Here is a 10,824-nt window from a genome sequence, read left to right as displayed (position 1 = left end):
AAACATACAATTGCTGGGCCAGTGCTTAAGCCACTGCATAAACTTAGTTTATTTATTTATTTTTATTTTTATTTATTTATTTTTTTGGCTTTTTGGGTCACACCTGGCGATGCACAGGGGTTACTCCTGGCTCTGCACTCAGGAGTTACTCCTGGCAGTGCTCAGGGGACCATATGGGATGCTGGGAGTCGAACCCGGGTCAGCCGCGTGCAAGGCAAACACCCTACCTGCTGTGCTATCTCTCCAGTCCTAAACTTAGTTTTAGAAGAAGCATCCGAGCTGTTTACCAGAGTGATTGTAGTTTTATACCAGCAATGTATGAATGATCCAGTTTGTCTTTATCCTCATTTGAATTTTGTTTCTCATTTTTAAAATTTATTTATTTTTATAATTTTTTATTTTATAAAGTAGTTCACAATATTTCATTACATTTAATATTCAAACACCAATCCCACCACCATTATACCTTCCCACCACCATATATTGGGTGTTTTCATCCTGAACCCCAATTCCTGCTCCAAAGCAGAACTGAAATAATATATTTTGTATTGTTTGTTAAGAAAAACCACTGAACTGAATTTTGTTTCTGTCAATATTTTAAACAATTTTTCCAGGGACCAGAGCCTCTGTACAGCAGGCAATATGTTTGCCTTGTCTGCGACTAACCCTGTCTTGATCCCTGGCACCCCATATGTTTTCCTGAGCAACAGCCAGGAGTGATCCCTAAGTCACAGAGCCTGGAGTAATCCCTGAGCACCACCTGGTATGGTCCCCAAACAATTTTTTTCCTAAACTGATGGATATGTAGAGATCTAGTACTGTGGTTTTAGTTTCTATTTCAGTAATGATGTTGTTCATCTTTTCACATCCTTATTTTCCATCTGTATATATTTTGGGGGACATGCCACTTCGCATCTTTTGCCAGCTTGCTTGCTTTTCTTTCTTTCTTTCTTTCTTTCTTTCTTTCTTTCTTTCTTTCTTTCTTTCTTTCTTTCTGAGACATTACTGGTGCCTGCTTGAGCAAATTGATGAACAACGTGAGGACAATGCCACAGTGATAAATTTATTTATTGAATCACCGTGAGAACAGTTACTGGTTTAAGTCTGGTTTAAGTCTTAAAAGCTTTCTGGTTTAAGTCTCAGTCATACTATGATGAAACACCTGTCCCTTCACCAATGCACATTTTCCACCAGCAAAAATCCCAGTATACCTGCCCATCCCCGCCCTCCCCCACTTGTGTGGCAGATGATTTTTACATTAATCTCTCTCTACTTTGATTACGCATGTTCTGGAAAGGGTTATGTTGTTTGAGTTCCTGTGGCTGGTGGGTCAGAGAGACAGGACAGAAAGACGGGGGCCAAGGCCAGAGACATGGGGATTCTGGCCTCAAAGAGCTTTGGACTTGATGCTCAGCAAGAGATGGCATAGGAGGGGTTAAGGCACTTGCCTTGCATGCACCTGACCCCAGTTCCATTCCCAGACCGTTCCCGAGCATCACTAGGACTGACTCCCGAGCACAGAGCTGAAGTACCCCCAGAGCACTGCCAGGCATGGCTCAAACTCCACCCCCAAGTCCCAGACACACTGGAACCTTCTTCTGTGGTTTACAGGGAAGCCATCCAAGGGAGCAGCCTCCTTTCAATAGCAAAAAAAAAAGGCCATGCCTGGATTTTTGAGGTGGGCAGTCTGGGCCTGAGAGACACAGGGTGAGAAAGCCGGGCTCCTTGACGGAGGCGATGGGAGGAGGGCGATGGCTTGTGGCTGTGAATAACTGTGGCTTCTCAGATACTGTGGAGGGCACGCCTGCCCCTTCTGCCCAGGCAAGCAGCCCCAGTAGGAAGCATCCCCTGGGAAGAGAGGTGCTTCGTGTGGCCAAGTGGTTCCCACATCCATGCCTTCTAAGATTCCCTTTGCTCCTGGGCCTCAATGTTCCCTTTGGCTGGGATCCCATTCAGTAAGTTCTCCTGGGAGCAGCATGTACTGGCCACCTGCAGAGTTTCTCCCTTCTCTCTGACATTACAGCACCCCAAGCCACACTTGTGGCCCTGAGCCCATCAACCAGAGGGGTCCCCCTGAGCCCATCACCCAGAGGGGTCCCCTTGCATGATTGGCATGTCCCCAATAGTGTACCAGCTGCCCCATGCCAGGGTTAACCCCCTCCCCACTGTGTTCTCATGTGCTTGGCCGCATGTCTGCACACCCTTCCTGAATGAAGACACACGTCCTCCCCATCTGGACAAGAAGCCAGGAAACCATGAGAAGTTGGGCTCCACTGAGTTTAAGGAGCCTCAGACACCCCCCAAGGGAAGTATAAGGCACCTGGCACCAGGGGAAGAAGCTTGGCAGGGGAGGTTCCAAGTCACCTGTCCCCAGCCCTGCCTGGCCTCACCCTGGTTTTCCCCAATCCTCATTGGTTCTCTCCGTGCCCCTCACCCCCACTCAGGCTGCCTCACAGAGGAGGCAAGTCCTGGAATCTGCTTTCCCGGGGTCCCTGGAGGCTCAACCACCATAAACTACTGCAATTAGAGGCTTTGCTTGCACCAAAACTGTCGTTCCTGGGGCTGAGCCGCCTCACGAAACCCTACCAGCCCCCCTGGACTCCCATGAATGCACGGCATCACCCACGAGAATGACAGTCTCAGGCTGGCCCTCCCCTGCCCTCTGTCTCCAGCTGCTGGTTTATTTCTGAGACTCCCAAGTCCTGCTTTCATTGGCTCGACTGTCAACGGCTCCTCTGCTAACGAGACACCACTCAGAGGCAGTTTGGTTTCTTTTGTCCTTAGTATCCAGAGAGGTGACAGGTACCCACTGAGTGATCAAAGGAGTATGGGCCAGGGAGATACTCCAGGGCTGTGCACAGGCTTTAGATGTGTGAGGGGACCAGCACTGCAGGGTCCCTTGAGAACCATCAGCAGCAGCCCCTGAGCACTGAGCTGGGAGTAGCTCCAAGTTACTCCCCCAAAACTTTTTCTTTCTTTCTTTCTTTCTTTCTTTCTTTCTTTCTTTCTTTCTTTCTTTCTTTCTGGGTCACAGCGGCGATGCTCACTCAGGGTTTACTTCTGGCTCTGCACTCAGGAATTACTCCTGGTGGTGCTCAGAGGACTATATGGGATGCTGGGAATTGAACCCGGGTCGGCTGTGTGCAAGGCAAACGCCCTACCCACTGTGCTATCACTCCAGCCCCACCCCCCCAAAAAAAACTTTTTTGTGAAGTGAAGAAATCACTGTGAAGAAAGCCACGCGGGTTCCGGGGCCGAGACCTCCAAGCCTACTCGGATTGGAGTCGAGCATCTTCCATCCAGATCCTCCAAATTCCAGCAGGCGGGGGTCACACCCACCACCTGGCCCCCTGGCGCCGTGTAATCCCATCAGCGGCCAAGACTCAGAGACTATAAAATCCAGATCCTGGAACCGCGCGGCCGCATTTGCGGCCGCGCGACATCTTATCAAAACTTTTTTTAATGACATTTTATTATCTCATTCCTACTTTGGACAAACCTGCAGGCTATTGAATGTAGCCTGCCCACAGTGCAGAGTCTGGCAAACTCCCCATGGCATACCAAATATGCCAAATACCAGTAACAATGATGGGTCTCATTCTCCTAAAGAGCCGTGAATATAATCTCAGGGCTAGGATGAAAGAGGCGTTACTGGGGCCTGCTTGAGGCAATCAACGATTAACAGGATGATGAAATGAAATGAAATGAAATGAACTTTGATTACATTTAATATTTTGACACCAGGCCCACCATTATATTTGGGATTTCCCCCAACACTCAGACACACCAAAAAGGCAACATTAGACAATTTGTTTTCTATTGCTGATTATGAATAGCACCGCAGCTGCACGATTTTGGAATTCTGAAACTTTAATAATTAATTCTGGAGGGATTTCTGCCGAAAACCGCTGGGGTCTGAGATTTGTTTGTGTGTCTCTGGGATCATGGCCGTTAAGCAGTTTATTAAGTATCTGGAGGGGCCGTTCGTGGGTGGTGACTTGGTGACTTGGGGTCTTGTTGGGGTGCGGGAGGACAAGGGCCAGCTCCACTCCCATCCCATGAGGCCTCGCGTGTCTCATCACTGCCAGCCTGTACCTCACTGTCCAATGGCTTCTGGTGTCTTTCTATCTTTCTTTCTTTCTTTCTTTCTTTCTTTCTTTCTTTCTTTCTTTCTTTCTTTCTTTCCAGGGACCAGAGCCTCTGTACAGCAGGCAATATATTTGCCTTGTCTGCGACTAACCCTGTCTTGATCCCTGGCACCCCATATGTTTTCCTGAGCAACAGCCAGGAGTGATCCCTAAGTCACAGAGCCTAGAGTAATCCCTGAGCACCACCTTTCTTTCTTTTTTTCTTTCTTTCTTTCTTTCTTTCTTTCTTTCTTTCTTTCTTTCTCTCTCTCTCTTTCTTTCTTTCTTTCTTTCTTTCTTTCTTATGAAAATGCCTGGAGGGAGGGGTATTCCTAGGAGAATTCTTTATATATTTCAGACATTAGTCTTTAGTTGAAGGTATAGTTTGCAAATATATTCTCCAATTTCATGGCTAGTCTTTCTTTTCTTTTCACAAAACCCCTTTCCAAAAAGATCAACATCCTCAATAAAATCTTGGGAAGACCAATTAAAGAATTGAGAAAAGTGGGCTGGAGAGATATCTCAATGAGATAAGTGAAGGCTCTGCATGCAAGAGGCCTGGCACCTGGCACCACATAATCCCTGGCACAGAGTTGGGAATAGCCCCTGAGCATTGCTGGGTGTGGTTTCTCCCGACTCCTCAAAAAAAGAACTGAGAAAAGTCACATGACGATATGAAATATGAGACTAAGTGGCACATTTCCTGTTTTTGTAATAATTTGGGTAGATTTCCTAAAACTGAGAATCTTTATTGAATAGTGCCCATACATTTAAAATCCAGAGGATCTTGAGAGTGATGAAATAAAGAAGATATTGGTTAAATAGCACAAACCTGCAGTTGTAAGATTAAAAATCTGAGGGATCTAATGTACATCATGGTAAGAATAGCCAATAATAGATGACAGGATGGATTAATAGTTGATACTATGGTGCCAATGTTTATTTAATTTATAAATGCATCAACTCTTTGTGAACCTTAAACTCACACAATGTTATGTGTCAATTCTATCTTAATAAAACTATAAAAAATAGGAGAGGAGTTTGGCACCTGATGTCAGGATTTAGCAAGGCAAAACAAGCAACCATAGTTCTTCCCAGCACCTGTAAGAGAAGAGTTAAGGAGAATATTTCAACAGAATTTTTAGATATATTGAGACATTTAACTCGTTCGCCATATGAGAAAGGGGGATGCTTTCCTATAACCACTTAGCCATATGGTGGAGTCCAAATGGTATCACTGTAGAGAATGGGAATGTCTTCAAGGGGATAGCATAGGCATTTTACGACCAGGTTGGATTAGAGACACTGATCAGACCTATGACTGCTATTAGAAAGGACAAGAAGAGTTCTGGAAAAGATTGTACATGGATCCTAGTTTGGGGGCTATCAGGAACATAAAGAATTTTTTTGGTAGAAGTTTGAAGGTAAAATTCTGGACCAGAACTGTCTTATCCATCAGTTAATCATGTTTGATCAATTGATTTGATTGTCTTCCAAGGAACCTATGAGCTTTTTGGGTCCTGTAAATGTCAGGCTTGAGCCTTCCAGGAAGGACATGGCCTAAGGGTAGCAGAGTGAGGCATAAATAGATTGTGGAAAGCATCTAGGAAGCAGCTGGGAAGCTGCACTTAGAACTTGCCATCTTGTCCCCTTTAAACTGCACCCGCCACCCAGCAAGGCCACAGGTCAGTCCTAGGAAGCCCTGGAAGGCTCCCAAAGAACTCAGAAAGCCCTGGATAGTTCTGGAAGATTCCATGCCCAGTCTTTACTTCTTCATGTCTCAGCAAGCATAAACTGACATCCTAACTCTAGTAACCTATCTAAACAACAACCACAAATAACATTTTCAGATTGCAAAAGTCACAAATGGGAAGGAATACAGAACCCCATCATGCTTAGTGAATGAGGATCGTAGCCCTGAAAACCCAGTCAGTAATAACCAGCTATATAACCTCTCCGACAAGCACTTTAGACAGGAAATGCTGAGGATGTTTAAGGAGTTCAAAGAAACAATGCAATAAACAACCAATCAAACACAAGAGGATATGAAAGCAGAAGTTAGAAAACCACAAGTAGAAATGACAGAACTAAGGAATTTGATCACTTAATCACTTAACTTCCCGTTAGTCGTGGATTTGCTCGAGCGGGCGCCAGTAACGTCTCCATTTGTCCCTGTCGCGTGCTAGTGTAGCCCAATGGCATCTGTTCGCTCCGGGAATATGAAGGGCCTCAAACCGATCGTTCATGATCTTGACAAAGAAGTCTGACCATCTGGAAGGTGGGCGGCCACGCGGTCTTTTGACATCCCATGGAATCCAGTCAGTAACAGCTCTAGTTCAGCGGTCGTCTTTAAATCTCATTACGTGACCAGCCCATCTGATTTTCGACACCTTAGCAAATGAGACAGCGTCCCTGATTCTTGATCGTCGATGGATGTCAGAACTCCGGATTCTTTCTCTCATTTGAGTGAAACGTGATATTCCAAGCATAGCTCTTTCTATTCTTCTTTGGGAGACCTGAATAGCGTTCTCATCTTGTTTGCGTAGGGCCCAGGTCTCTGAGGCATATGTTAATGCAGGAAGAACAGTGGAATCAAAGAGATGTGCCCGGAGCTGGAGGTTCTTCGTCCTCTTAGCTATTTCTTCGACGTTCTTGAAGGCGTTCCAAGCCGCTCTCTTCCTCCTGCGCAGCTCGGGTGCCAGGTCATTTGTCATGTTGACCTCTCGACCTAGGTACACATAGCTGTTGCATTCGGAGATGGTCGTTCCATTGAGAGCGAATGGGGCGTCAGGAACAAGGCTGTTTCTCATAAACATTGTCTTCGTAAGATTCAGCTGTAGTCCTACCTTTCCACACTCACGGTCAAAGTCGGCCAGCATTTGTGCTGCTTGGCTGATGTTTGGTGTTATTAAAACAATGCCATCAGCAAAGCGGAGGTGGTGTAGTTGCCGACCATCTATCTTCACTCCCATTCCTTCCCATTCCAGTCGTCACATGATGTTCTCGAGGGTGGCACTGAAGAGTTTTGGTGAAATGTTATCACCCTGCCGAACCCCTCTCTTGACATCAACGATCACTTCTTTGTAGAATAGTGAGATCCTGGTAGTGAATCCGCAATACAGCTCACGGAGGATACTGATGTATTGGGCTTGAATGCCCTGATTGGCTAGGGCTTCAATGACCACTTCCGTCTCAACAGAATCAAAGGCCTTCTTTAAATCAATGAATGTTAAACAGAGCGGCATCTTGAACTCCTGAGAAACCTCAATGAGCTTGGTTATTGTGTGGATATGGTCGATGGTGCTGAATCCTTTGCGGAACCCTGCTTGCTCGCATGGTTGTCCTTCATCTAGTGTTCTGCCAATCCTATTTAGGATGACTCAAGTGAACAACTTGTAGATGACAGACAATAGGCAGATCGGGCGATAGTTGCCAATGTCATGGATGTCTCCCTTCTTGAACAGTAGTACGGTCCTGCTGGTTTTCCATTGGGACGGAACCTTGCATTCAGACAGGTAGCGAGTGAAGAGCCGAGCCAGTGTATTGATGAGTACTGACGGCAGGTTCTTCAGGTGTTCAGGTCTGAGCTTGTCTGGGCCGGGTGCTGTTTGTTTCTTTACCGACGAAATGGCGTGTCGGATTTCGGAAGGGAGAACGTTGGGAACGACATATCCATCCTGTGGAATTTGGTATGTCGGCAAGTGGACATGGCTATCGAAGAGATTTGAGTAGAAGTCGTGGATAATCTTCTCCATTGCCGTTCTGGAGGATGTGATGGATCCATCAGGACGTCGGAGGGCAGTCATCTTGGTCTTATAGTTGGCGAAGGACAGGCGGGCGTTACGAATACTTTTCCCGGCTTCTGCCGCATCTACCAGTACTTCTGCTCTTCTCTCTTTGAGGTCTTCCTTGATCGCATCTCTGCACTGCTTTGCGAGCTCGGACGTTAGCTTGCGGTTGCCTGAGGCATGCGCCAAACCATGCTGGTGAATTAGCTCAAGAGTTTTCGAAGATAGACGATTTTTTGTGGCTATCTCTCTCTTGGCGTTCCTCGCACATTCATGGAGGTGTTGAACCAGTCGATCGTATTCCTCGTCAATGTTGTCAACAATGGCATCTTCCCATGTTGCCGCAATAGTACCAAAGAGTTCCCAGTTGGTGGTCATTCTGGGAGTTCTCTTTTTGAACTTTGCAGCCCTTTCTCCCCGCTCTGTGAAGTAGAATTTTGCACGAAGAAGACGGTGGTCCGATCCCGTTCGAAATTTTGGGACAACAGCGACATCGGTCAGGCAAAACCGTCGATTGAATATGATGTGGTCTATTTCGTTGTGGAATTGTCCACCGGGAGACTCCCATGTCCATCGTTTAGATTCTGCCTTCTGGAACTGTGAGTTACCGTGAATGGTCTTGGTCAACATGATGAACTCAGACAGTCTCTCACCCTGTTCATTCCATTCTAGGCCATGGGTCCCGATGTGAAGTTCTTCAGCTGATCTTCTCGGTCCTATCTTGGCATTAAAATCAACCACAATGATCTTGTAGAAGGTGTGGTCTTCTTTATAGAACTTCTCTAGCTCCATGTAGAACTTCTCGATTTCTCTTTCATCATAATGAGATGTTGGTGTGTAGACAACGAAGATAGAAACTGCAGGCAGTGAGCCACATCTATTCAAATGTAAACGTCCGATTCGGGTTGTTAGGCATTCGAATGAATCAGTGCTCTTGGTCAAGTTTGTGTTGACAAGGACACCGACGCCTCCAACACCTCTTTTATCGCATGTTCCGAGGAACAATTCTTCTCCAGTGTCGAAAACGGCATGGTGAGATTGATGCCTTCTTGTCTCGGTCAGACCAATGATGTCATACTTGATCATTCGCGCTTGTACCATCAGGTCCTCGATGGATGCATCTGATGCTAGTGTATGTACATTGAAAGTACAGACGATCATTTTTGTCTTCCTTCGTTGTGGAAGCCTACGTCGGCCTCTCCTTTCTCATCCTTCTCAGTGCTGCCATGTCGGTGAAGCCTTCAGGGTCAGGTGAATGAGACCAGTTGTCGTTACTGGTTTTGGCATATCGAATTTGATAGGTAAAATGAAAAGCTCACTGAAGGCTTGAGAGTAACTAAGAACAAAATCAGTGGGCTCCAAAGTAGAAAACCTCCAGAAAACAACAGAAGATGGAAAAAAAGACTTAAAGTAAATGAACCGTAGACAAGATAACTGGGTGAATTCAAGAGGAAAAACATAAGACTCAGGAGCCTGGGGGCCAGGAAGACAACCCTGAGGAAGAAGCAACAGTCAAAGACAGTGTTACTGGGAAGTTCCCAGAGCTAAAGAATGCATGCACCCAAATCCAGGAGACCTGAAGTGTACCAGCTGAAAGAGACACAAATGAAGATACTCCAAGACACATCCTAATCAGAATTCTATCCATAGAGATAGAATACTTAAAGCATCAAGAATAAGGAAGGAAATTACATATAAAAGAGGGATCTTAAGAACCAATATCAGAAGGCGCTGGAGTCAGGATGGAGGAGAATGGCGGGAGCCTTGGCCCTGGAGGATCCTGGATGATTGTGGTGGTGCCTTCACCATGGGAATCATTGGAGGTGGGATCTTCCAAGCCATCAAAGGTTTCCGCAATTCTCCAGTGGGAGTAAACCACCGACTTCGAGGGAGTTTGACAGCTCTTAATACCAAAGCTCCACAGTTGGGAGGAAGCTTCGCAGTCTGGGGAGTTCTCTTCTCCATGATCGACTGCAGTCTGGTTCAGGTTCGAGGGAAGGAAGACCCATGGACCTCCATCACGAGCGGGGCCTTAACAGGAGCCATCCTGGCGGCAAGAAATGACCCTGTGGCCATGGTCGGCTCTGCTGAGATGGGTGGCATTCTCCTGGCTTTGGTCAAAGGAGCCGGTATCGTACTGACAAGGTTTGCCTCTGCACAGTTTCCCAGGGGTCCGCAGTTTGCTGAAGACCGGTCCCAGTTACCTTCGACCCAGCTGCCACCCTCCCCTTGTGGTGACTATCGGCAGTGTCAGTAGGACTTCTTACCCAGGATCCCGTGACAGGATGAGCTGTAGTTCAAGAAGGGATTCCTGTTAGTCTGTTTTAAAAACTACGGCCAAACAGGCAATGAAGAGACATTCAACACTTTTCTATTTAATGAAACACGGAGTGTGTAAAAGATTGTTCACTTATTTATTCACACTTGGGTTGCCTTTGTGATCAAAATAAATGTCTAATATCTTGAAAATAAAAAAAAAGAGCCAGTATCAGGGGCTGGAGTGATAGTACAGTGGGTAGGGCATTTGCCTTGCACGCGGCCAACCCAGGTTTGATTCCCAGCATCCTTTATGGTTCCTTGAGCACTGCCAGGGGTAGTTCCTGAGTGCAAAGTCAGGAGTAAGCCCTATGCATCACCAGGTGTGACCCAAAAAGGGGGAAAAAGTTAGTATCAGTAGGAGGCAACCAAACTTAGAGGGAAATATTCTATTATTTCAGTTCTGCTTTGGGGTGGGGATTGGGGTTCAGGATAGAAACACCCGAAATATGGTGGTGGGAAGGTGTAATGGTGGTGGAATTGGTGTTTGAATATTAAATGTAATCAAATATTGTGCTGGAGCAATAGCACAGCAGTAGGGCGTTTGCCTTGCACGCAGCTGACCTTGTGGACCCAGGTTTGATTCCTCCGCC

General features: G+C 46.3%; 1 protein-coding gene across 1 annotated transcript; it reads left to right on the top strand.

Moving 5' to 3' along the window:
* Positions 1 to 1,737: 1,737 nt before the first annotated feature.
* Positions 1,738 to 10,215, top strand: LOC130024153 (mitochondrial import inner membrane translocase subunit Tim17-A-like). Its single transcript, XM_056114795.1, has 2 exons — positions 1,738 to 1,955; positions 9,566 to 10,215. The coding sequence occupies exons 1-2, from the start codon at positions 1,738 to 1,740 to the stop codon at positions 10,170 to 10,172; spliced, it is 825 nt and encodes a 274-aa protein (XP_055970770.1). The 3' UTR covers positions 10,173 to 10,215.
* The last annotated feature ends 609 nt before the right edge of the window (positions 10,216 to 10,824 follow it).

This window comes from Sorex fumeus, unplaced genomic scaffold (assembly GCF_029834395.1).
Source record: "Sorex fumeus unplaced genomic scaffold, SorFum_2.1 ptg000028l, whole genome shotgun sequence".
In the NCBI taxonomy this organism is placed as follows: Eukaryota; Metazoa; Chordata; class Mammalia; order Eulipotyphla; family Soricidae; genus Sorex; species Sorex fumeus.
This window is presented reverse-complemented; position numbering and strand designations above follow the sequence as displayed.

Coding starts and splice junctions, on each gene's coding strand:
- LOC130024153 (XM_056114795.1), top strand. CDS start 1,738: ATGGGAGGAGGGCGATGGCTTGTGGCTGTGAATAACTGTGGCTTCTCA. Junction 1,956..9,565: donor TTTGGCTGGGATCCCATTCA/GTAAGTTCTCCT, acceptor TTCTATCCATAG/AGATAGAATACTTAAAGCAT.